At 44.6% G+C, this 26,373-nt stretch overlaps 1 protein-coding gene across 1 annotated transcript in view; it reads left to right on the top strand.

Moving 5' to 3' along the window:
- Window positions 1-5,694, top strand: part of atp10b (ATPase phospholipid transporting 10B) — a 225,986-nt gene extending 220,292 nt beyond the window's left edge. The window contains exons 21-22 of the mRNA XM_085995733.1: window positions 1,077-1,264; window positions 2,270-5,694. Coding sequence (XP_085851859.1) covers window positions 1,077-1,264; window positions 2,270-2,552 — 471 coding nt within the window. The 3' untranslated portion in view covers window positions 2,553-5,694. The remainder of the gene's footprint in view (window positions 1-1,076; window positions 1,265-2,269) is intronic.
- The last annotated feature ends 20,679 nt before the right edge of the window (window positions 5,695-26,373 follow it).

The raw sequence follows: 26,373 nt of genomic DNA, 5'->3' as shown, positions 1-26,373 counted from the left end.
ATTTTTCACTGTGATCTAGTGAGACTTTGGTGAGTCAACGTAGAGGTGTCTTTGGAGGGTAATTTTAAGCTAACCCACCCGGCGGGAAACAGACAGGGTTGGATCGAGCATCCATTTTACACTCTGCCCGATTTGAATTTCCATTGACTTCACCCAATCTGATCCTGTCAGTTTTCTGCCAGCTCCTATTGATGTAATCTGTAGGAATGCTGCCTTCCTAACCCAAGAAGATTTCAAAGGGATGGGGAATAGATAGGTTACAATTTTAAAAATGTGTGTTTTTATATATGTATATGTAAATCGTGTCAAGAATAAAATATTTATTTTAAATGTTTTGTTCAGTACGTGTTGTCATCCCCAAAAACTTTGCAAATATGAAAATAGTGTTAAAGTAAACAGAGTAAACATTCATTCTGGAAAATTAAAAAAGGCAAAACTATTTTCATAGTTGCTGAACCAGTGCTCTCTGTCAGGCACAGTGGGATCGATTCTTTTCCTGCCCCCAACCTGTCTGGTGTTGACAGAAACAGAGCACCCAAAGAGCATTGCTCCTGTCCAGGAGTGCCAGTATTTCCTGTCCTGGCCAGGTGGCACATCTGGCATAGGCCCACCAGTGGCTGGGCTTTGTACTCGTAAAACAGCAAATTGAAGCACGTCGGGCCTCCATGATCGGGGCCTTCTGGCTGCTGATGGAGATCAATACCCAGAAGGTCCAACTGTATCCAGACGTCTGACAGGAATGTTCAAATTAAAACAAAGCACTTGTCCAGATGATTTTGGCCTGCCACAGGACACTTCTGGACCCATTGGTTGGCAAGTGTCCAGGGGCCACACCATCTCACTGTATTTCACTGAGTGCTGGGGTGCATCTTTGCCCTCCACCACCACCTCGGGAAAGCTTCAGAAATTCTGGAGCAACAATACAGGGCAGAGAGACCGTGAAATGGGTCTCTGCCCCATTTTTTTGACCTTTGCGTCTGAGGAAATGGGCATTCTCCAGAAGCAAAGGTCAGAAAAATCAGCGGCCATCTTCTAAACTAGTTTACGCCTTACAGCTTTTAATCTTTCTCTGACAGACCCCGCTGCACTGGGTTTCAATGATTGTCAGCATTGTAGTCTACTTTTTGGTTACACTCGTTTACAGTGCCAGCTGTGTGACCTGCAACCACCCGTCAAATCCTTACTGGATAATGCAACATCAGATGACTGATCCACTCTTCTACCTCATCTGTCTCATCACGCCAATCATAGCCCTGTTACCAAGGTAATCTAATATTTGTAATTTTAGAATGACTGGGGGGGGGGATGCCATTCAATTTCGGCTGGGGAAAAACGAGCAGTAGAGGATCGGGCGCCCGTTAAACATGGCGGTGTTTGAGCGTGGTTGCAGGGATCTGGGGCGATCACGGGGATGTCAGGGAGAGATCGTGGGGGGAGTTTCAGAGATCAGGGAAGAGATGGGGTGGGGAGAGTTGGAGATTGCAGGGGAGAGCTGGGGTGGGGATGTGTGGGGGGGATTGGTGATCACGGTGGTGGGGGAGGTGATCAAAGATGGGGGGTTGGAGAGAGACAGAGATCACGGGGGGGTGGTCAGGTGGAGATCAGGGATCAGGGTGAGATCAGGCGTCAGTGATCAACAGGGGGCTTGGTGATGGGGGACTATCGGTGGGCGGGGGGGGAGGTAGATCGTGGCGGTGTGAGTGGTGTTCACGGGTAAGCTTGTTGGGCCTGGAGGAAACACTCCTGCTCCTTCTGGCCACAAGTAGTGCTGTAAAGGCGCTTACCTGATGGATCCAGCCCTTGTCACCTTCATTTACCTGCCAGGTTTCCCGAGGCCTGGGAAACCCAGTCGACATGAGTTAAAAATAGAAACACTGTATAACATTTTTTTAAATAAATAAAAGCACGCAGCCTCCTTAAAAGGTTTCAACAACCGACCAACCTCCTGAGAGTTGGTTGCCCGCCCCTTGTCTTGCCTCTGTTAAAACTGGAAGTGAGCAGGTTTGAGGCAGGTTGGGTTCCTGTTTCAGATTTTTAATTTTTTAACCACCCACTGACCGAAATTCACCCGTTTTTGAGGGTTAAAATTATACAATTTTATATTGGCAAACTGAATTTCCATTGACAATGGAAAAATATGTTGCTTTGGTGGTATAAACTTCATGACTTTACACCATTTTGTTTAAACTTGAACCATTTTTTGGTAGTTTTTGTTTTAACCTGTTGCAAGTATCAGAAATAGTTTTCATGCCTTTATTTATATTATCAGGTATTTATTTCGTAGTCTGCAAGGCACATTGTTTGCATCTCGTGTTCTCAAAGCTCGACAACTGGACAAACTGGACAAAGAGCAACGCGTTCAAGCCGTCAAAAATTGGAAAGGCCTTGACGTCTCGGCAAATGATACTTCATCTTTAACAGACTCTGCAGATCAATCACCAACGGAAAATGTCAGCCATCCTTGTACTATGGCAAGTAATCATGATCCTCAATTTATTTCTTCTGTCCCAGTGGGGATAGCAAAAATACAGAGTTCCGTCAACAGTGTGTGAAATTCAGAAGTCATCGTCACAGGAAAATAGGGCACAAAATGGAACCAGGGAGAACACTAGTAAAGCTACCCATTCGTGATCAGCTTCTGAAACCAGACAAATTCCACCTCCTTCCTATCAGTCAATGTTAAATACTGATTAAAAACAGCTCCCCCCTAAAAGCCTTAAAAGCTCAAAGTCTTCTTTGGAAAACAAACTTTTGTGTCAACTGAACACAAAACTGCAGTGCATGTGCAAAGGTTTGATAGACCTAGCTATTTATCAACTATCACTGTAATAGCAGTTTGAATGGACAGTTTAATTTGTGAACTTTGAGGAAGGACATCCAGGAGAGCTCCAGAGCATTTATCATTGCAGATATTGTGTAACTCACATTGATGTCCTGCCGATGAAAGATGAGTATTCACTATCTGAAGAATTGTTCAACCTCTCAGGCCTAAGGCTTTCACTATCTCCTCGTGTTAAGGAGACAATATGAGCTTAAATGTCAATCTACCAATTTTTGTACTATTAACATTTGTTTCTCTTCATGACAGTCCATTAGTTCTTAAATATGTAAATTTGTAGGATTTTCCAAGCAGAGCAAAAGATGTTTTTAACCCACTGCACAACACAATTGAGTATGTGTATATTAACTTAGTAAGAGTTTGGGCATACATAATGAAACCCAATAACCATTCAGTTAGTTAATAAGACTTTAAATATATTTGTTTATTGAGAGCTTAATGTTTACAAAACCTTTATGACTAAACTCTCTGAACAAGGCCAACTTTAGATATTTAAGACTGTCCTTTCCATAAGAGTATTTGTCTTCTCTTCCCCTCCAACCTATTGCTCCATGTTCTGATTAACTGCTGTCAGCTGTATCAGTCGATGTTAGGAGTTCCCTTCCAAGCTCCATACCACTGCTGGGGTGGTCCTGGTTATTGTTGGTATCACTCGGGATTGGCAGTGACCAGCATCATAGCTGGTTTAGAGCTGCTATCCTTCACAAAATACTTTTTTTCTTTTACTGTCACTCTTTATATAACCTTGTCGAAAAAGATAAGAACATGTAAACTGGTAATTTTGCATCAGATTCCTGCACATTACTCCTGGAATTGGAAAATAATATTGTTTGTAAATCAGACTTGAAGAAAATTCAAAAATCATATCATGCATTCACAACAAACCTGTGCTGCCGAGTACAGTCATTGATCCAAAGGTAAATGAAGAAATAAAATTCTCAGGGAAGCAGAGTTCTGGTTTTAATTTGTGTGAAGAATGTACCAAGCTTAAATTGTGTAATTTATTTTGTAGGCATTGAAGGAACAAAGCAAGCTGTTTATTTGTACAGCACTGGAAAATAAGTTATTTTCTAGTAGAATCTTAATGTAATTCTACACTGCATTCTTAAATTTCAGTGATTCTAATAACCAGCAACAGAAACTGGGAATGTTGGTGAGTTAGTGACTTTAGGGCTGCTTTCATAACAAACAGAATTGGCAGCTTGGCCACAGAACAACAATTCCAGTCACTTATTAAAAGCAAAAAGCAATGTGTCCTCATTTGCAGGAGATGCTGGGTAGTGTTTCTAAAAGAGCAAGAAATGGTCCATGTACATCCCTGCAGGGTGTGTCAGCATTAAAAGGCTAAAGAGTGGATCCTGTTCTTTTGGCATGAATGGAAATGTTAGGCCAAGTGTTTGACAAGATGGGGTGAAATGGGCAATTGCGAATCGGCCGCCCCATTTACACTCCAGTTTTCTTTTCCATTGAAGTCAATGCTGATAAGCTATCGCCCGTTTTGCACGACTGCCCAAGGCAAATTTCACCCTCAAGCTAAGATTCGATCTGCCTGTCTGTTAATGAAATGTAATAATGAGTCTTTTTTTTGACTCTTCGAGATCTATTAGTTGATTCAGCTCACACATGGTTCAGCAGGCCTAAACTTGCTTTGCACAAATGGCACTAGCTTATTCTCTAACTATAGCTGCTGTTTAAATGAGTCCTCTAGTCCAGAAAATGCAATTGCTGTAACATTGAGGACTTGGAGAAGTGGTGTGGGATGATCTCAAAGTCTCACCTATGTAATGCCATGGTTATAAAAAAACAGAAACAGTGTTAAACATCGCCTTTGCCATCTGGGTTCAAATCCAGTCCAGATTAAAAGTCTCCACGGCGTGGTGACTGTAAGGTATCGCATGTGAAATAAATTTGGGCAGTGTTTATCCAGTTCTTAGTGGGCATGGGTTTGCACCACAAAACTGCAAGTATTTCAGTATTAATGTGCAAGCTGATCCAGGCCATTAGATTGGTGTAGTAAACGGGAAAATGTCAGACTGGTGCGGTATGGGATGCTGCTCCAAAGTTGGAACTGAGACTTCTTCTTGGGCCAACGCAGAGAGAGCTTTACTTTGCATCAGCAGTGCTATATCTGATCTGAAAATGCTTGATACTGACATTGGGTGTCCATAATGGGGAAAATGTTCCCTCACACACTGCCAATGTTCCTCACTTTGTGCACAAAATTCATTAAAGATAAGCCCCTCATAGCTATCTGTTGCAGGGGTGTAATCTGTTTGAATCCTTCCACAATAAAGTTAGAATTGCTGTTGGTTATTTTTAATTAATAAGCAAGACATCAGAAGAAATGACCACACTTTTTATCTCTTTAAAAGATCTGGAGTAGAGGATTTCTGTTTATACAGACTGATTAACAGGAACAGGGAAGTGGGAGATGCAGTATGTTTACTGGATTGGGCACTGTTCTTGTTCTTGGGTACTTTAAGTACCTTTGTTACTTTGCATTAGACTTTTCTATTTATTAAACATTCCAGATTGTTTCATATGCAGCAGCCTGTCTGTAATCAATCAACACTCTAACTCCTTGCTTCCAAGTGTTGGATCCAATATTAACATTCTAGTAGCTTACAGGGTACAAGAAGTGTCTAATACTGTTGTAAGTTAATTGCAAGTTACTATGGCAAAACTACACCCACAGCATCTTTGAGTAAATTAGACTTGGGCAATTCACAATTAAAGGTGGAATAGGAAAAGCCAGATAATTAACTGTTTACATTATTTTGCTAACTATGTAAAAACTGGATTTATGTAAAATATAATTCTTATTTTTTAATAAAAGTGAACTTTGGATAACAGAATAGGCTAAATTGTCTTCTTTACTGATAACATATGATTTAATCTTTAGTTTCAACATAGAAACACAATGCTACTTTTTTTGATTGTTAGTTGCCTTTTTTTCCAATGGAAAAGGAAATCAGGCAGGGTGTATAACAGGAGGCCAATCTTCTGTTGTCCATTTAGAAACATAGAAACATAGAAGATAGGAGCAGGAGTAGGCCATTCAGCCCCTCGAGCCTGCTCCGCCATTCAATAAGATCATGGCTGATCTGATCCTAACCGCCAATCTACTATCACAGAACCATCTCCTGAATCTAACAGAATTAGACACATGAAATAGGAGCAGGATCAGGCTACACGGCCCCTGGGCCCGCTCCGCTACCCACAGGGCCATGACCGATCCGAACCTAGACTTATGTCCAAATTCCTGCCCGCTCCCCATAACCCTTAATTCCCTTTACTTCTAGGAAACTGTCTATTTCTGTTTTAAATTTATGTAATGATGTAGCTTCTACAGCTTTTTGGGGCAGCATATTCCATGGACCTACCACCCTCTGAGTGAAGTAGTTCCTCCTCATCTCAGTTTTGAAAGAGCAGCCCTTATTCTAAGACTATGCCCCCTAGTTCTAGTTTCACCCATCATCGGGAACATCTTCCCCGCATCCACCCGATCCAACCCCTTCACAATCTTATATGTTTCAATAAGATCGCTTCTCATTCTTCTGAACTCCAATGAGTAGAGTCCCAATCTACTCAACCTCTCCTCATATGTCCATCCCCTCATCCACGGGATTAACCGAGTGAAGCTTCTTTGTACAGACTCGAGAGCAAGTATGTCTTTTCTTAAGTATGGACACCAAAAATGTATGCAGTATTCCAGGTGCGGTCTCACCAATACCTTGTGCAACTGAAGCAATACAGGTAGACTATCCTTTATCCGAAAACCTCGGGACCAGCCGTGTTTCGGTTTTCGGAGAATTTCGGATTTCGGAAGGTGGGTCGGCGGGGGTCCGCGGGGGGGTCGTCGAGGGGTCGTGCGCATGACTTACAGTGACGCTCAGCGTAAGTCCGCGGGGATTCGGGGCCGGCGGGGGTCGGGACCGGGGGGGTCGGGGCCGGCGGGGTCCGCGGGGGTCGGGGTCGGCGGGGGGGTCCACGGGGGGTCGTGTGCACGACTTACGCTGATGCTCAGTGTAAGTCGGTGGGGGTCGGGGTCCGCGGGGGACTCGGCGGGGGTCAGGGTCGGTGGGGGGTCGTGCGCACGACTTACGCTGACGCTCAGCGTAAGTCGGTGGGGGTCGGGGTCGGCGGGGTCCGCGGGGGGGTCGGCGGGGGTCAGGGTCGGCGGGGGGTCGTGCGCACGACTTACCCTTTATCCGAACTTCTGAAACCAGAACCCTCTAAAAACCGAAGGTTTTTTCGTTCAGCGTAAGTCGTGCGCACGAATAACGCTGAACGAAAAAACCTTCGGTTTTTAGAGGGTTTCGGTTTTCGGAAGTTCGGATAAAGGGTAGTCTACCTGTACCTCCCTATTTTTATATTCTATCCCCCTAGCAATGAAAGCCAACATTCCATTGGCCTTCTTAATCACTTGCTGCACCTGCATACTAACCTTTTGAGTTTCGTGCACCGGGACCCCAAGATCCCTTTGTACTTCAGTACTTTCCAGTTTCTTGCCATTAAGATAATAACTTGCTCTATGATTTTTCCTGCCAAAGTGCATAACCTCAAACTTTCCAGTATTGTATTCCATCTGCCAAATCTCTGCCCACTTACTTAGCCTGTCTATGTCCCCTTGCAGGTTTTTTATGTCCTCCTCACTCACTACTTTCCCTCCCATCTTAGTATCATCTGCAAACTTTGATATGTTACACTCGGTCCCCTCCTCCAAATCGTTAATATAGATTGTAAAGAGTTGGGGACCCAGCACTGACCCCTGCGGAACACCACTAGTTACTGATTGCCAGTCTGAGAATGAACCATTTATCCCAACTCTCTGCCTTCTGTTAGATAGCCAATCCTCTATCCATGCCAGAATATTACCCCCAATCCCATGATTTTTTATCTTAAGCAATAACCTTTTGTGTGGCACCTTGTCAAATGCCTTTTGGAAGTCTAAATACACTACGACCACTGGTTCCCGTTTATCCACCCTATATGTTACTTCCTCAAAGAACTCCAGCAAATTTGTCAAACATGACTTCCCCTTCATAAAACCATGCTGACTTTGCCCTATTAAATTATGATTATCCAAATGTCCTGTTACTGTCTCCTTAATAATGGACTCCAAAATTTTACCTACCACAGATGTTAGGCTAACCGGTCTATAGTTTCCAGCCTTCTGTCTACTGCCCTTTTTAAATAAGGGTGTTACATTAGCAGTTTTCCAGTCTGCCGGGATGTTTGCTGAGTCCAGGGAGCTTTGGAAAATTATTACCAATGCATCCACAATCCCTACCGCCACTTCCCTCAAGACCCTAGGATGTAAGCCATCAGGTCCAGGTGATTTATCCGCCTTGGGTCCCATTATTTTACCGAGTACCACTTCCTTAGTGATTTTGATTGTGTTTAGCTCCTCCCCCCCCCTATAGCCCCCTGTTTGTCCAGTGTTGGAATATTCTTAGTGTCCTCTACTGTAAAGACTGATACAAAATATTCATTCAGTGTTTTTGCCATCTCCATATTTCCCACCATTAATTTCCTGGTCTCATCCTCTAAGGGACCAACATTTACTTTAGCCACCCTTTTTCTTTTTATATAACTGTAAAAACTCTTACTATCTGTTTTTATATTTTTTGCTAATTTACTTTCATAATCTATCTTACCTTTCTTAATCAATCTTTTTGTTATTTTTTGCTGTCTTTTAAAGTTTTCCCAATCCTCTATCCTCCCACTAGATTTGGCTACCTTATATGCCCTTGTTTTTAGTCGAATATTATCCTTAATTTCTTTACTTAGCCACAGATGGCTGTCTTTTCTTTTACACCCTTTTCTTCTCAGTGGAATATATATTTTTTGGAAGTTGTAAAATAACTCCTTAAATGTACACCACTGATCGTGTATCGTCTTACCCTTTAATCTATTTTCCCAATCCACTCTACTCAATTCCGCTTACATACCTTCATAGTCTCCTTTATTCAAGCTTAGCACGTTTGTTTGAGATCCAACCTTCTCACCCTCTAATTGAATATGGAATTCAACCATGTTATGGTCACTCATTCCAAGGGGATCCTTTATAGGACATTTTTAATTAATCCTGTCTCGTTACACAGGACCAGATCTAAGGTTGCTTGCCCCCTGGTCAGTTCAGTTACATACTGCTCAAGAAACCCATCCCTAATACACTCAATGAACTCATCCTCAAGGCAGCCCTGCCCAATTTGATTTGTCCAATTAATATGATAGTTAAAATCCCCCATAATTATAGATGTTCCCTTATTACAAGCCTCAACTATTTCCTGATTGATACTCCGTCCAACAGAGTTGCAACTGTTCGGAGGCCTATAGACTACGCCCATTAGTGCTTTTTTCCCCTTATTATTCCTTACCTCCACCCAAACTGTTTCATTATCCTGATCTTTTGACCCAATATCATTTCTCTGTATTACAGTGATTCCTTCCTTTATTAACATAGCCACCCCACCTCCCCTTCCTTCCTGCCTGTCCTTCTGGATTGTTAAATAACCTGGTATGTTTAATTCCCAGGCATTGTCACCCTGCAGCCATGTTTCTGTAATGGCCACAAGATCACACCCATATGTAGTTATTTGTGCCATTAACTCATCTATTTTGTTATGAATGCTACGTGCATTCAGATAGAGAACTTTCAAATATGTTTTGTGACACTTAGTTCCTGGTTTTGCCCTTTTTATTACTTTACCTTTTACTCCATAACATCTGCCCCTTCCTGACACGCTCCAGTTTTTAATTTCCCCACTGCTACCTAAGTCTATGACCTTCTCTTTTGTCATTTTTATTATTTGCTCTCTAGGAATCTACCCCCCACTAGTTAGTTTAAAGCCCTCTCTACAGCCCAGTTATATGATTCGCCATGACTCTAGTCCCAGCACTGGCCAAGTGAAGCCCGTCCCAACGGAACAGCTCCCTCCTGCCCCAGTACTGGTGCCAGTGTCCCAGGAAGCAAAACCCATTTCTCCCGCACCAATCTTTGAGCCACGCATTTAACTCTAATTTTATTTGTCCTAGCCAAATTCGCTCGTGGCTCAGGTAATAATCCAGAGATTATTACCCTTGAGGTTCTGTTTTTTAATTTGACCCCTAGCTGCTCATACTCCTTTAACAGAACCGGCTTCCTAGTCCTATCTACGTCGTTTGTACCAACATGGACCACGACAACTGGATCCACCCCCTCCCACTGCAAGTTTTTTTCAGCCCAGAGGAGATGTCCTTAACCCTGGCACTGGGTAGGCAACACAGCCTTCGGGGCTCTCGCTCTTGGCTGCAGAGAACTCTATCTATCCCCCTAATAATACTATCCCCTACCACTACAACATTTCTATTTACTCCCCGCTCTTGAATGGCCCCCCGTTCCACGGTGCTGTGGCCAGGTTGCTCATCCTCCCTGCCATCCCTGCTCCTGTCCCCACAGGGAGTAAGAACCTCGAACCTGTTGGACAAGAGCAAGGGCTGCGGCTCCTCCAATGCTACCTCCTGGATCCCCGTACCTGCCTCACTTGTAGTCACACCGTCCTGTCCCTGACCATGGGCTACATCTGAATTACTTAACTTCATAGGTGTGACCACCTCCTGATACAGAGAGTCCAGGTACTTCTCCCCCTCCCTGATGTGTCGCAGTGTCTGAAGCTCAGACTCCAGCTCATCAGCACGGAGCTGGAGTTCCTGTAGCAGCAGACACTTGTCACAGATGTAATCACCGTGAGCCTCAATGGGGTCCACCGGCTCCCACATCTCGCAACAGTAACACATCACCTGCTCCATTCTATGTAATTAATTAAAATTTTTATTGTTAATTATGGACACCCTCTGCCCAATTATAGATGCTGGTATCCCCTTTAATTAATTGGATTTAAATTAAATCAATCCCTCTAATTACACCAGTTAAATGGTTTACCAACAGTCACTCTGCACCAGAAAGGCCTTATTAACTACAACCCACAGAGTTAAAGTTTGAAAAGAGCACCTAACACCCCACTTACCCTAACTTCAATGAGATCATGGCTGATCATCCAAATTCAGTACCCTGTCCCTGCTTTCTCCCCATATCCCTTGATCCATTTAGCCTTAAGAAATATATCTAACTCCTTCTTGAATATATTTAATGAATTGGCCTCAACTGTCTTCTGTGGTAGAGAATTCCACAGGTTCACCACCCTCTTGGTGAAGAAATTCCTCCTCATCTCCGTCCTAAATGGCTTAACCCTTATCCTTAGACTGTGACCCCTGGTTCTGGACTTCCCCGCCATTGGGAACATCCTTCCTAAATCTAGTCTGTCTAGTCCTGTTAGAATTTTATAAGTTTGAATGAGATCCCCTCTCATTCTTCTAAACTCTGGCGAATATAAGCCTAATCGACCCAATCTCTCCTCATATGTCATTCCTGCCATCCCAGGTATCAGTCTGGTGAATCTTCTCTGCACTCTCTCCATGGCAAGAACATCCTTCCTCAGATAAGGTGACCAAAACTGCACACAATCCTCAAGGTGTGGTCTCACCAAGACCCTGTACAACTGCAGCAAGACATCCTTGCTCCTGTACTTGAATCCTCTTGCTATGAAGGCCAACATACCATTTGCCTTAACCGCCTGCTGCACCTGTATGCTTACCTTCAGCGACAGGTGCACAAGGTTACCCAGGTCTCGTTGCACTTCCCCTTTTCCCAATCTATTGCCATTCAGTTAATAATCTGTCATCTTGTTTTTGCCACCAAAGTCGATGACCATGCATTTATCCACATTATACTGCATCTGCCATGCATCTGCCGAATCACCCAACCTGTCCAAATCATACTGGAGTTGCTCTGCATCTTCCTCACAGCACACACGCCCATCCAGCTTTGTGTCATCTGCAAACTTGGAGATATTGCATCTAGTTCCCTCGTCTAGATCATTTATATATATTGTGAATAGCTGGGGTCCTAGCACCGATCCTTGTGGTACCCCACTAGTCACTGCCTGCCACTCGGAAAAAGACCTGTTTATTCCAACTCTTTGCTTCCTGTCTGCCAACCAGTTCTCTATCCAAGTCAGTACCTTACCCCCAATCCCATGTGCTTTAACTTTGCACGCTAATCTCTTATGCGGGACCTTAACGAAAGCCTTCTGCACCCCTACCAAAGTTGAATTTTACCCCCAAGCAAACAAGAAGTCTCAGTTGCCAGGAGAGGGTGGGGAAACTGGATGGTATGCTGGGTTAGCACAGGGGTGTCCAAGCTTTCATCTTTGTCCATACATATGTACCATGATACCTCGAAGAATACGCATAAAACTTAAATCTGTGTTTCCCATTATATATAGCTCAAATTGCTTATAGTAACAAATGTTGCTTTTCTAACTTGGGATTTATTGATCAACAGTGAAACAACAGTGGTTAAAAACTGCCCTTTCTAAACCTCCAGGCAACAACTTTGGACAGGATAATCCAGTAAATAAGAAATATAAGTACAAATAGGACTGAGTTGGCTAGGCTTCAAGAGCCAGATTGGATGGAGGCCATAAAAGCCCTAGGACTGCAGGTCAGACATCACTGGGTTCTAATCCATCTTAAGTTGATAACATGAATATGTCCTTATGTTTTCTGTAAGGTCCTACATGAAAAAGGTTTGGATAATTTTGCCTCATTTCCCAATAGACACAAAACAGAGAGTTGATGGTTTCACTCATATGGTCTATAGAATGGCTTGTGTGGGAAATGGAAATATCACACTGGTGCACTAGGAATTAAAACACATTTTTGGGGCAGAGTAGAGAGAGATTTTCTGTACAGCTGGCTGAACAAGGAGTGTTTAATCTGACACTCTGGGTGTAATTTTAATCTAAACTGCCCGTTGGGAAATTGACTGGATCAGGTGGAACGTTGGTTTTACACTCGGCCCAATTTCACACTCTGTTGAAATTAGTGCAGAGTAATGTTGGGTGGGTTCCACCCGATCTCGGAGTTAGGTTAAAATTCGCCCTGTGCAGTGTGTGCCTGAAATGGGAAAGTGTTTCATTTTCCAAAACAAGTGTCTTTCACTTTCATCAGCACAAAAATTAACCAAGAATATTTTGGCAATTTACCATTCAGGATTTTCTTACATGCCTTAATTAAATGTTCACTTCCCAAGAAGCTGCTACTGAAAAGGAGAAAATTTGTCCTAAAATGGGGTAAAATGCATTTTTCTTTTGAAGAGAGAAAATCATTCCACATCCAAGTTTCTCTCCAAGTCATACCCTATACTGACTCTTTTTTATTCGTTCCTGGGATGTGAGCGTCACTGGCAAGGCCAGCATTTATTGCCCATTCCTAATTGCCCTTGAGAAGGTGGTGGTGAGCTGCCGCCTTGAGCCGCTGCAGTCCATGTGGTGAAGGTACTCCCACAGTGCTGTTGGGGAGGGAGTTCCAGGATTTTTACCCAGCAACGATGAAGGAACAGTGATATATTTCCAAGTCAGGATATTGTGTGACTTGGAGGGTAACTTGGAGGTGGTGGTGTTCCCATGCGCCTGCTGCCCTTGTCCTTCTAGGGGATAGAGGTCATGGGTTTGGGAGGTGCTGTCGAAGAAGCCTTGGTGAGTTGCTGCAGTGCATCTTGTAGATGATACACACTGCAGCCACGGTACGCCGGTGGTGGAGGGAGTGAAAGTTTAAGGTGGTGAATGGGGTGCCAATCAAGCAGGCTGCTTTGTCCTGGATGGTGTCTAACTTCTTTGCTGTTGTTGGAGCTGCACTCATCCAGGCAAGCGGGGAGTATTCCATCACACTCCTGACCTGTGCCTTGTAGATGGGGAGTTAGGAGGCGAGACACTCGCCGCAGAATACCCAGCCTCTGACTTGTTCTTGTAGCCACAGTATTTATGTGGCTGGTCCAGTTAAGTTTCTGGCCAAAGGTGACCCCCCAGGATGTTGATGGTGGTGGATTCAGCGATGGTAATGCCGTTGAATGTCAAGGGGAGGTGGTTAGACTCTCTTTTGTTGGAGATAGACATTGTCTGGCATATGTGTGGCGTGAATATTACTTGCCACTTATCAGCCCAAGCCTGAATGTCATCCAGGCCTTGCTGCATATAGGCATGGACTGCTTCATTATCTGAGGAGTTGTGAACGGAGCTGAACACTGTGCAATCATCAGCGAACATCCCAAACTCTGACCTTATGATGGAGGGAAGGTCATTGATGAAGCAGCTGAAGATGGTTGGACCTAGGACACTGCCCCGAGGAACTCTTGCAGCGATGTCCTGGGGCTGAGATTATTGTCCTCCAACAACTACAACCACCTTCCTTGGAGCTAGGTATGACTCCAGCCACTAAGGCTCCTTGATGCCACACTCGGTCAAATGCTGCCTTGATGTCAAGGGCAGTTACTCTCGCCTCACCTCTGGAATTCAGCTTTTTTGTCCATGTTTGGACCAAGGCTGTAATGAGGTCTGGAGCAGAGTGGTCCTGGCTGAACCCAAACTGGGCATCAGTGAGCACGTTATTGGTGAGTAAGTGCTGCTTGATAGCACTGTCTACGACAGCTTCCATCAATTTGCTGATGATTGAGAGTAGACTGATGGGACGGTAAGTGGCTGGATTGGATTTGTCCTGCTTTTTGTGGACAGGACATACATGGGCAGTTTTCTACATTGTCGGGTAGATGTGCCAGTGTTGTAGCTGTACTGGAACAGCTTGGCTAGAGGCACGGCTAGTTCTGGAGCACAAGTCTTCAGCACGACAGCCGGGATGTTGTTGGGGCCCATAGCCTTTACTGTATCCAGTGTGCTCAGCCATTTCTTGATGATCTGTGGAGTGAATAAAATTGGCTGAAGACTGGCTTCTGTGATAGTGGGGACCTCCGGAGGAGGCCAAGATCGATCATCCACTTGGCACGTCTGGCTGAAGATGGCTGCAAATGCTTCAGCCTTGTCTTTTGCATTCTGCTGGGCTCCACCATCATTGAGGATGGGGATGTTCATGGGGCCTCCTCCTCCTGTTAGTTGTTTAATTTTCCACCACCAGTCACGACTGGATGTGGCAGGACTGCAGAGCTTTTATCTGATCCGTTGGTTGTAGGATCGCTTAGCCCTGTCTATAGGATGCTGCTTCCTCTGCTTAGCAAGCATGTAGTCCTGTGTTGCAGCTTCCCCAGGTTAGCACCTCATTTTTAGGTATACCTGGTGCTACTCCTGGCATGCTCTTCCACACGCATCATTGAACCAGGGTTGGTCACCTGGCTTGATGGTAATGGTAGAGTGAGGGATATGCCGGGCCATGAGGTTACAGATTGTGGTGGAATACAGTTCTGCTGCTGTTGATGGCCCACAACGCCTCATGAATGCCCAATTTTGAGCTGCTAGATCTGTTCTGACTCTCTCCCATTTAGCACGGTGGTAGTGCCACACAACACAGTGCCCTCAGTGTCAAGACAGGACTTCATCTCCACTATGTGATGGTCACTGCTACGAATACTGTCATGAACAGATGCATCTGCGACAGGTAGATTGGTGAGGACGAGGTCAAGTAGGTTTTTCCCTCGTGTCGGTTCTCTCACCACGTGCTGCAGGTCCAGTCTGGCAGCTATGTCCTTCAACACTCGGCCAGCTCGGTCAGTAGTGGTGCTACCAAGCCACTCTTGAAGTCCCACACCCTGAGTACATTCTGTGCCCTTGCTACCCTCAGTGTTTCTTCCAAGTGGTGTTCAACATGGAGGAGTACTCGTTCATCAGCTGAAGGAGGGTGGTAGGTGGTAATTAGCAGGAGGTGTCCTTGCCCATGTTTGACCTGATGCCATGAAAATTCATGGGGACCAGAGTCAATGTTGAGTGCTCCCAGGGTCACTCCCTCCCAACAGTATACTACTGTGCTGCCACCTCTGTTGTGTCTGTCCTGGCAGTGGGATAGTGATGGCGGATTCTGGGACATTAGCTGAAAGGTATGATTCTCTGAGTATGACTATGTCAGGCTGTTTACTTGACTAGTCTGTGGGACAACTCTTCCCAATTTGGGAACAATTTCCCAGATGTTAGTAAGGAGGACTTTGCAGGGTCGACTGGGTTGGGTGTGCCATTGTCGTGCCCAAAGTCGGTGCTTAGGTCGAAGCCGGGTAGTCTGTCCAGTTTTATTTTTATTGTTTTTCATAGTGGTTTGATATAACTGAATGGCTTGCGAGGTCATTTCAGAGGGCAGTTAAGAGTCAACCACATTGCTGTGGATTTAGAATCACACAAGTGGCCAGATCAGGTAAGGACGGCAGGTTTCCTTCCCTAAAGGACATTAGTGAACCAGATGGGTTTTTACGACAACCCGTGTCATGGTCACTATTACTGATACTTGCTTTTTAATTCCAAACTTATTTAATTAACTGAATTTAAATTCCCCAGCTGCCGTGGTGGGATTTGAACTCACGTCTCTGGATCATTAGCCCAGTAACATAACGGCTATGATGCCGTATCGATGGACATATATGGCTGCTTTTTCTTCATCAGTGGGTCAAAATCCTGCAATTCCCTACCTAGCACATTCACTGTAAGGACAGCAGCAGATCAAGAAGAAGGCAGCCCACTACCACCACCTCTGAGGAACTAGGTGTGGGCATTAAAGGCAGCCTTGCTGGTAACACCAGAATCCGCAGAACAATTTTTGTTAAAAAAATGTTGTTTCCTTCTCCCTCCTAAAGGCCCCCACACCATGCACTATTATTTTCCTTACTGGGAGAAAGTATGTTCTGTCTATAGTCTATTATAATTTTGGAAGAGCAACCTACGATAACAACTTGTATTTATATAGTGCTTTTAATGTAGTAAAATGTCCCAAGGCACTTCACAGGAGTATTATAAGACAAAAAATTTGACACCAAGCCACATAAGGAGAAATTAGGGCTGATGACCAAAAGCTTGGTCAAAGAGGTCGGTTGTAAGCAGTGTCTTAAAGAAGGAAAGAGAGGTAGAGGGGGGAGAGGTTTAGGCAGGGAATTCCAAAGCTTAGGGCCTTGGCAGCTGAAGGCATGGCCACCAATGGTTGAGCGATTAAAACCAGGGATGCTTAAGAGGACAGAATTAGAGAAGTGCAGATATCTCGGGTAGGGGGTGGTTGTGGGGCTGGAGATGATTACAGAGATAAGGAGGGGCAAGGTCATGGAGGGATTTGAAAACAAGGATGAGAATTTTAAAATCGAGGCATTGCTTAACTGAGAGCCAATGTAGGTCAGCAAGCACAGTACTCGGCGTGAGTTAGGACACAGGCAGCTGAGTTTTGGATGATCTCAAGTTTACGTAGGGTAGATCATGGGAGGCCAGCCAGGAGTGCATTGGAATAGTCAAGTCTAGAGGTAACAAAGGCATGGATGAGGGATACTCCACCCGATGAGGATTTCAGCAGCAGATGTGCTGAGGCAGGTTTAGAAATGGATGATGTTACGGAGGTGGAAATAGGTGGTCTTAGTTATACCGCGGATATGTGGGTGGAAGCTCATTTCAGGGTCAAATATGACACCAAGGTTGCGAACAATCTGGTTCAGCCTCAGACAAATGCTGGGGAGAGGGATGGAGTGGGTGGCTAGGGAACCGAGTTTGTGGTGGGGGCCGAAGACAATGCTCGGTCTTCCCAATATTTAATTGGAGAAAATTTCTGCTTATCCAGTACTGGATGCTGGACAAGCAGTCTGACAATTTAGAGACTTTGGAGGGGTCAAGAGAAATGGTGGTGAGGTAGAGCAGCTGGGTGTCATCAGCGTATGTGTGGAAACTGACGCTGTGTTTTCAGATGATATCACTGAGGGGCAGCATGTAGATGAGAAATAGGAGGGGCCAAGGATAGATCCTTGGGGGACACCAGAGGTAACGATGTGGGAGTGGAAGAGAAGCCATTGCAGCTGGCTCTCTGGCTACGATTAGATAGATAAGAATGGAACCAGGCGACTGCAGTCCTGCCTAGCTGGACAATGGTGGAGAAACCTAATGGGATACTTGTAAATTCTTCTTAACAAGAAGTCTTGTATACTGCTGCTGTGTCTGGGGAGTATTTTTTAATCACTTGTCTTGCACTCTTGGATAAGATTGAAGAAGAGGCTTATTTTATAATCCTACTCTCCCCTCTAGCTTCCAACCCCTTCCCACTCTTTCCATCTTTCTCTCTCAACCTTTGGCTTTCTTTATTTTATTGATTCAATTATTGTCATAGCTACTCCAAACTTTCTTGTACCTTTTGAGCTCTAAAAACACTGCCTTGCATAGTTTTCCTCCTCAGGGAATTGTCACTTTGTAGAAATCCACTCATTGCACCATCTATTCTATAACATTCTTTCCTAAGAGCTCAAAACTGTGAAACCTCTTACCCTTTTGCTCTTCCCTTCTTTATAAGCTTTTTAAAACCTTAGCATGGCATCAAGTAATCATTGCTACCACTTGATTTATCTGATCATCTATCATACTCTTTTGAAGTTTGGTATTGTGTTGCACTAGGTGGTTTTACTGGGAAATAACCCTTGCCTTAGACCAGGAAATCAGTCTTTCCACACCATCCCTCTTTGAATGAAATGTCAATTTATGCTGAATTGTGCACAGTTTTTGTACTGAGAGTTCATATCCCACAAGGAACATGATTAGATCATCAAAACTCATTTCACGTAGGGACATTATGCTGAGGAGAACTTTTTGATTCAGTCTAGATTCAAACCCAGATACCAACGGTGTTTCGGAGAGTGCTATAAACCAAGTGCATCTCTCTGTCCCCTTCTCTCTCAATCAGTCCCTGTGCATGCTGCAAGTCATGGTAATTCATTTTGAAGCCATCACTTTTTTCTGAACATTGTGATGAGAGGGTCTTTATCAGATAATGAAACTAGATCAGAGTTCTTGCAGCGAGCCTCCGCTGTAAGAACAGCAAGTGGGACCGACAAGTGGGCAAACTATTTCATGCAGATTTCACTTTCCTCTTTTACAGTGCATTATTATTTTTCCTTTTGAGAGTTTGCCAACTATTTTGGAAGAGCGGTGTGGAAACTCCTAACTGATTTCTCTCCTGCCATCCATTATCTGTAATTTAGGATTAGGGAACAGGAAATTAACATTGCCAACTTATTCATACGTTCATAACTTAATTCCAGAAGCAAATTTAAACAAGCAAAGGGTGCTGTTTGTAACTAATCTTGATATTGCCTGTGTAACTTTTGTTTATGGCCAAGCGCTCCCTCTAGGCAGTCATGGAACTCTCTGAGCTGCAGTGTGATGATGTGAATTAAATGTTTCCTTTTGGAGGATTCTTGCAGTATCATGGTATTTTATGAACTGAGCCAAGACCATCCTTGGATGCAAAATGCAATTGTGCTGTTCAACATTTCCATTTAAAACTAGATTATATCAGAACTGTTTTAACAACCAAATTATTTGTAGCTTCAGAAGCTATTGAAATTAAATTCTCCTTTTAAATACATTGGCTAAGATTCAGGGTGCACTTGCACTACAAGTTGGAGTCCCACCAGGCAATGTAAACCGGATACAGAGTGACTGGAACCAACATGTAAATGAAACCAAACTTCCAGGGTGAAATTTTCACTCCCAAGGACGGGTAGGTAGTGGGCGGGTGTGGAGATTTTAAAAAAATGTAAATTCTCAAACCCAACTCCATCTCGGGAGGCAGGTCGGTCACTAAAATTGTAGTGTATGTACCTTGAAGAAGGAACTATATTCTGCAGCCCCTGTATACTGCAGTACCAGTAGTGACCACCCCTGTATATAAGCCTGTGAAGTAACTTTGTATATTAGTTCCAGTTTTGTCTCCATTCAGTAAACACCTGTTATAACCAACTTCTGCAGTCCGTGTCTCAATTACACACGGACGTTACATTGGCGACAAACAGATCTGAACTTACCTGCAGTTCTGCACCACCTCACGGGGATCCATCCCTGAAGCGAAGTTGTTCGAGGTCGAGGCCAGAAGGAAGAAATCCAAAAAGAAAAAAAAAAAAACAAACAGAAGAAATGGGCGTCGACCGTGGGCAACCGCCCTCTGATTCATCGAATTCGAAGATTTGCAGGAGAGGCTGTCGAGAGCGGGTCTTGGTTATCCAGTCTATGGTGTTCCAGCTAATCGGGCTGGTGGCAGGTAGTACACTGATCCTTCCTGGGATGCGGCGGGCTGGAGCTCGATCGGGTGGCTTTTCAACGGGGCCGAGCAGCGTTGTCGGGAAGAGGAGAGAGAGAGAGAGAGAGGGTGGAGCACACAGGGCGCGACCGGTGCTACGAAGCCGGGCAGCGTACAGACCCGAGAAGAGGGAGGAAAGTGTCCCATAGGGTCTGCTCTGATGACGGGAACAGTAATTAAAATAAAAGAAATTAGAAGCGCAGAAAGCCGCGAGGAGCTGCAGTTTGCCACTGGGACCGCGGAGAGCGGCGTTGGCAGCAGCGCGGGGGGAAGTGCGCGAAGACCATAGAGCGTCGCCATCGAGGCATAAAAACACCAGCAACAGCGCTGGCAGCAGCGAAAAAGGCAGAAAGTGCGGGAGGCACCATCTTAATCCAGCGGGGAAGAAGGCAAAGCGCGGGAGGCGCCATTTTGTTCAATCGGAGAAGAAGGCAAAGCGCGGGAGGTGCCATCTTAGATCTCCAAGATGCCGAAGACTGGCAATATCACTGCCTTCGATAACGCAATAGAAGACTGGACCACGTATGTGGAAAGAGTCGAAGTATATTGCAAGGCAAATGAAGTAGCCGATGAGAAAAAGGCATCGGTACTACTAAACTTAATGGGCGCAAGAACGTACGGCCTGTTGCGGAACCTGATCACTCCAGTCAAACCGATGGAGAAGAGTTTTAACAAAATTGTTGATATCCTACAGGAACACCTAAATCCTACACCGCTGCTGATAGCAGAAAGATTTAAATTCCACAAGAGAAATCAGCATAAAGATGAGAGCAATGCTGATTACCTTACGGAACTACACAAGCTATCAAAGCACTGCCAGTTCAGAGCAGGACTGGCAGATACCCTACGGGACAAATTTGTCTGTGGACTCCTGAGTGAAGGAACACAGAAGAAGTTACTCTCAGAGAAAGAGCTGACGCTAGTTAAGGCTTTCAGTGTGGCAGTATCGTACGAAGCAGCAGCAAGGGGAGCTGCAGAAATACAGCAAAAGCCACAGGAATACGGCACCCATGAAATGACATGGGGATTTGAAAAATGTTATCGCTGCGACAGAACAACCCATGACCAGAAGGACTGCTGGTCCAAGGACAAAACATGCAGGCAATGCGGAAAGATGGGACACATTGCACGAGTTTGCAGGTCCGGGAAGAAGACTAACGACAACAAAAAGACTACTAAGGAAAAGTACAGGAAAGTACAAAAGATGACGGACAGTAGTTCCAAAGACCAGAAGAGCGATAGTGAATCCGGGAACAAGAGACTAAGCTGTCTCAAACTACACAACGTAATCACAAAAGAGGATCACCGAACCATTTGGGTCACCCTCACGATAGCAGGGTCCCAAGTCAAAATGGAATTGGATACAGGATCAGCCCTGACCGTCATGAATCGACGAGACTACGAGCGGCTATTCTCACACATACCCTTGAAAGACACATCCATTGTCTTGAAGACATATACGGGGCAGAAAGTATACCCCAGAGGGGAAATAAGGGTGCCTGTCGAATACAACGGCAAGGAAATACAGAAATTGTATCTGTACATACTGCAAGATGGTGGACCACCATTATTGGGACGTGAATGGATCAGAAAGATAAGTTTAGACTGGCACTCCATTCAGGCACTGACTGTGGCTGGTAAAAAGGATGACGACGTCACACCTGGACGATTGTCAAAAATCTTGTCTAACGCTAAAGAGGCATTTCAACAAGAACTGGGAACTCTTAAAGGTGTAACCGCCTCGATAAAAATAGAAGAGAATGCAATTCCCAAGTTTTTCAAAGCAAGACCGGTACCGTATGCAATTCGCCTAGCTGTCGAGGCAGAGCTGGAGAATGCAGGCGTGTTAACTAAGGTAGACTGGAGCGAGTGGGCGACACCCATCGTTCCTGTCATGAAGAAAACGTTAAACAATAAGTCTGAGGAGCCAAGGAAGGTTCGCATCTGTGGGGACTTCAAGGTGACTGTGAACCCAGTCCTTCACACAGTACTGTATCCTCTTTCGAGGATAGAAGATATTTTCGCCTCACTATCTGGAGGGAAACGATTTACAAAAATTGACCTAGCGCAAGCATATTTGCAGATGGAGGTTGAAGAATCCTCCAGGAAATATCTCACGATAAACACTCACAAAGGTCTTTACCAGTATAATCGACTGGTATTCGGAGTTGCATCAGCTCCGGCTATATGGCAAAGAGCGATGGAACAAGTCCTGCAAGGGATTCCGGGGACTCAGTGTTACTTGGACGACATCCTAGTGACAGGTGAAAATGACAGTGAACACCTTGCCAACCTAGAGCAGGTGCTCACTAGACTAAGAGAACATGGGCTACGAGCCAATCGCCCCAAAGAGGCGTTATCCGGACAGAATCAGGAAGCCTCCTCAAAGGCTGAATTTATAATTGATTAACTTCAGCTAATGTATATAGCAACTGTAATTGTAAATATGTTATTTAATTATTAATCGAATGTTATGTACTGTTTAGCTAAAAGGGGAGGAATTGTAGTGTCTGTACCTTGAAGAAGGAACTATATTCTGCAGCCCCTGTATACTGCAGTACCAGTAGTGACCACCCCTGTATATAAGCCTGTGTAGTAACTTTGTATAGTAGTTCCAGTTTTGTCTCCATTCAGTAAACACCTGTTATAACCAACTTCTGCAGTCCGTGTCTCAATTACACACGGACGTTACAAAAATCTTTGAAGGAGGTGGCGTGCCTCCATTTTAACTGAATTTTTAATTATAACACAAGGAGGCCAGCATTCCCGGGCCTCGGGTATCCCAACAGGTAAAAGGAAGCGAGAAGGGCCGGAACCATGAACTAAGTGTCTTTATTGCACTGCTTGTGGGCCAGGAGGAGCAGGCAGGAGTGTTTCCCCCAGGCCCAACAAGCTAGCCCCTCCCAATGTCCGACCCCTCCCCCCAAAATGTCCGGCCACCCCCGCGATATCAACCGACGCCCCTGCAACATCTGCTCCCTGGCTGCTTTCCACCCAACAGGCAGCCAGCCTATCAATCTGGCTGGCTGCCGGGCAATAAACCTGTTGGAACAGTTTTAAAGACGTCCTGTGGTTAATTTCGGCAGGACGTGCGGGAAACCTTCTATCTTGGCTTCCCGTCTGAAATACCTCTCCCCCAATCGCTTCCAGGCCTCGAGTAACTATCGGGCCCTCAATGACTGAACCTAGAAAAATGGTGGTTCAGGTCTAGAAGTTGGTCATTTGACCATTTCACAATTCATAAAGCCTTATATTCACAGCTGTCAATATTGAGGAATGGTTGGAAGGGATGCTATCAGCAAAAATGATAGTAATTGAAACCTGTTTAAAAATATTGAAAAGGGTTGATTGACACATTGAGAGATATACATATAAAGACTGATTGTCACTTCTAATGTATGATACTTTGGAGACCTGCCTTCATGTGGCCTATAGCATTGAGGAATGATGACGATTCAAACCCCATGTGACCTGGAAATCTTTGCAATAAGCCAGGTGAAGAATCTATAGCTCTGTTGCCCTGAAACACTAACTTTCTTTCTCTCTCCACAGATGCTGCCTGATCTGCTGAGTATTTCCAGCATTTTCTATTTTAAATTCAATGTCAAATCAGGTATAGAAAGAGAAATAAAGAGAGGGAAAGAAAGATTGGATTGAGAGAGAGATAAAAGAGACAGAAAGGAAAAGTATTATAGTCCAATACACTACTGCTACATTATCAGTAAGGGTGCATTTACATTTCCCCAAATAAACTAAGAGAAAATCACAGCAGGCCAGGCAGCATCCGTGGAGAGAGAAACAGAGTTAAAGTTTCAGGTCTGGGACCCTTCATCAGAACTGGAAAAATCTGGAGATGTAACAGATATTAAGCAGGTGCAGAGAAGTGGGGGGGTGGGGGTTTGGTGGGAGGGAAGGGAGGAAGGAATTGAAGGAAGATACTGGCCCAGAAATTCGAGTCGGGGACTTGCCGCGCGTGTAAGCCCCTGATCTGCACTTACCCGACGCGCCGGCCGTTGAGCTTCAGGGACGCCTGGAATTGCTGTTTTAAAATGTTGACTCCCGGGCAGCGTCTGACGTCACGCCGCCCAGGAGTGCAGCCAGCGCGAAGCCTGGAGCGCGCTGTGCAACTGAGACACGCCCCTTGAGGTCTCAGTTTAATAGGACACGCCCCCAATGTTTCTCACAAGCTGCTAAGCATTTTTACATGCAAAGCAGCATTTTAAATAGGTTTTTGGTATTTTTATGAAGCTTTTGGTAACTTTTATAAACTTTTAAAAACGTTTACATTATTTTGAAGAATCTGAAGTAGTTTTAAACAGAATTAAAGCAATTTAAAGACTTTTAAAAGCCCTAAAAGAATTTTTTAAATTCCATTTATTTATTTAGCAATGTCGTCATCATACGTGTCTTCACACTGTTCCCTTTGGGGAACTGTATGAAGTGGTGGAAGGATTTATGGCCGTGATTAACGCTCATTCCGTGACCGTAACCATCTTTGAACCAGCCATTAGGGTGGTTAGTCCTATGGCGGGAGGGATTTACGGGCTCCCACAAGTTATACAAGGAGGGGGGGCCACCCACACCCACGGACGCAAATATCCCACTGGATGTCAACCCAGAATTTAGAGCCGGAGCTCCGACTCCACTTGCCGGGACTGTCTGGAGCGGGGTTCGAAACCCTACCCCGTCTGGCCCAGCGGCGGGGATCCTACCGCTACGCCAAAGGCCCAATCCGATTAGCAACGTGAAATGGCTGGAATGAGCACAATTCACGGCATTAAAAGAACTCACAATTGAACTGATGATGACCTCAGCAATCTCCTCAACGAGGTGGAGGCACAGCGCCTGCTCATCATTGGTAATGAGAAGTCAAAGGCGCCGCAAAAAGGACAGATGATAGCTTGGTCTTTCAAGTGGCAGCATAGGGCTCCAGTCACGGGGAGGGAAAAGGCGCAGGAAACGTATGGGTGTCACCTTTTACACAGAGTGGGCCTTTTGCGTAGCGGTAAGCATCCCCGCCGCTGGGCCAGAAGGAGTAGGGTTTCGAACCCCGCTCCAGACAGTCCCGGCAAGTGGAGTCGGAGCTCCAACTATAAATTCTGGGTGGACATCCAGCGGGATACTTGCGTCCGCGGGTGTGGGTGCCCCCCCCCCCCTCAGATGGGTTGTGGGAGCCCGTAAAACCCTCACGCCATAGGACTAATATCCCTAATGGCTGGTATGAAGATGGTTATGGTCACGGAAGGAGTGTTAACGTGACCAGAAATCCTTCCACCACGTCATACAGTTCCCGAAAGGGAACAGTGTGAGGATACGTACGACGATGACCTCCTGCGCAATGCACCTCCTTGGACCCTCAGTCGCAGATGCGAGGGGGCAAATCGTGCAATTGTTAAATTTTTCATTTTATTGACATGTAAAATGTTGGCCAAGTAATTACCTTCCAAACGCGCGAGTACGGTCGGGGTACTTACGCGTCTGGCCGGAGGAAATGCCGGTTTTCAGCATGCACAGCGCATGCGGGGAAAACCAGCATTTCCTGTCCTATGAACGAAGGGGTCCAGATGCAGAACGCGTGCGACTGTACAGGCAGCGCGTGCGCAGTAAAATTCGCCGCTTTCATTCATGCTTTCAGTGAGGTCAAGTCCTTACAACTTGCACATGAAAAAGCATGAGTACAGTTGCTCCAGAGGCTGCGGAGGAAGATATTTCTTATCGTGGAGCTTCTTAAAGGCAATATTTTTGTTTGGGAAAGGGAGGAAAGTTATTTTAAGAAATGCTGAGGTAAGTTTTAAAGTTTATTTTCGTTTTTTAAAATGGGTTTTCAGTACTGTAGGTAGAAGGATCAATTGTGACTATGTGAATTGAATTTGCTGTGTTTATTAAATGTGAAAATGACTCCAACATTTTTAAGAAAGAAACTTTTCATCAGTAATATATTCTTTTAAGTAATTATGTATGTATGTCTGTATATATTCCTTTGCGTGTATGTATATATTCCTTTACTTATGTGTATGAATGTATGTATTTAATTATGACTTTCAGAGAAAGTAACTTATTGGAAAATCATAATTAAAAACATACATTCATACACATAAGTAAAGGAATATAAAACATACATACATATACGTAAAGGAATATATGCGGACATACATACATAATTACTTATTACTGATGAAAAGTTTCTTTCTTAAAAGTGCTGGAAATGTTACATTACTCATTTTAGAACACTCATTTTCACATTCCATTCACACAGCCACAATTGCTCCTTCTACCTACCGTTCTGAAAACCCGTTTATAAAAAAAAAAAAAAAAAAATTTAAACTTTAAAACTTACTTTAAATTTCTTAAAATAACTTCCCTCCCTTTCCCAAACAAAAATATTGCCTTTCAGAAGCTCC

The sequence above is a fragment of the Somniosus microcephalus genome, chromosome 8 (genome assembly GCF_052327205.1).
Source record: "Somniosus microcephalus isolate GS21.2 chromosome 8, FLI_Smic_1.0, whole genome shotgun sequence".
NCBI lineage: Eukaryota > Metazoa > Chordata > Chondrichthyes > Squaliformes > Somniosidae > Somniosus > Somniosus microcephalus.
Note: the sequence above shows the minus strand (reverse complement) of the source record. Positions and strands in the feature narration are given on the sequence as shown.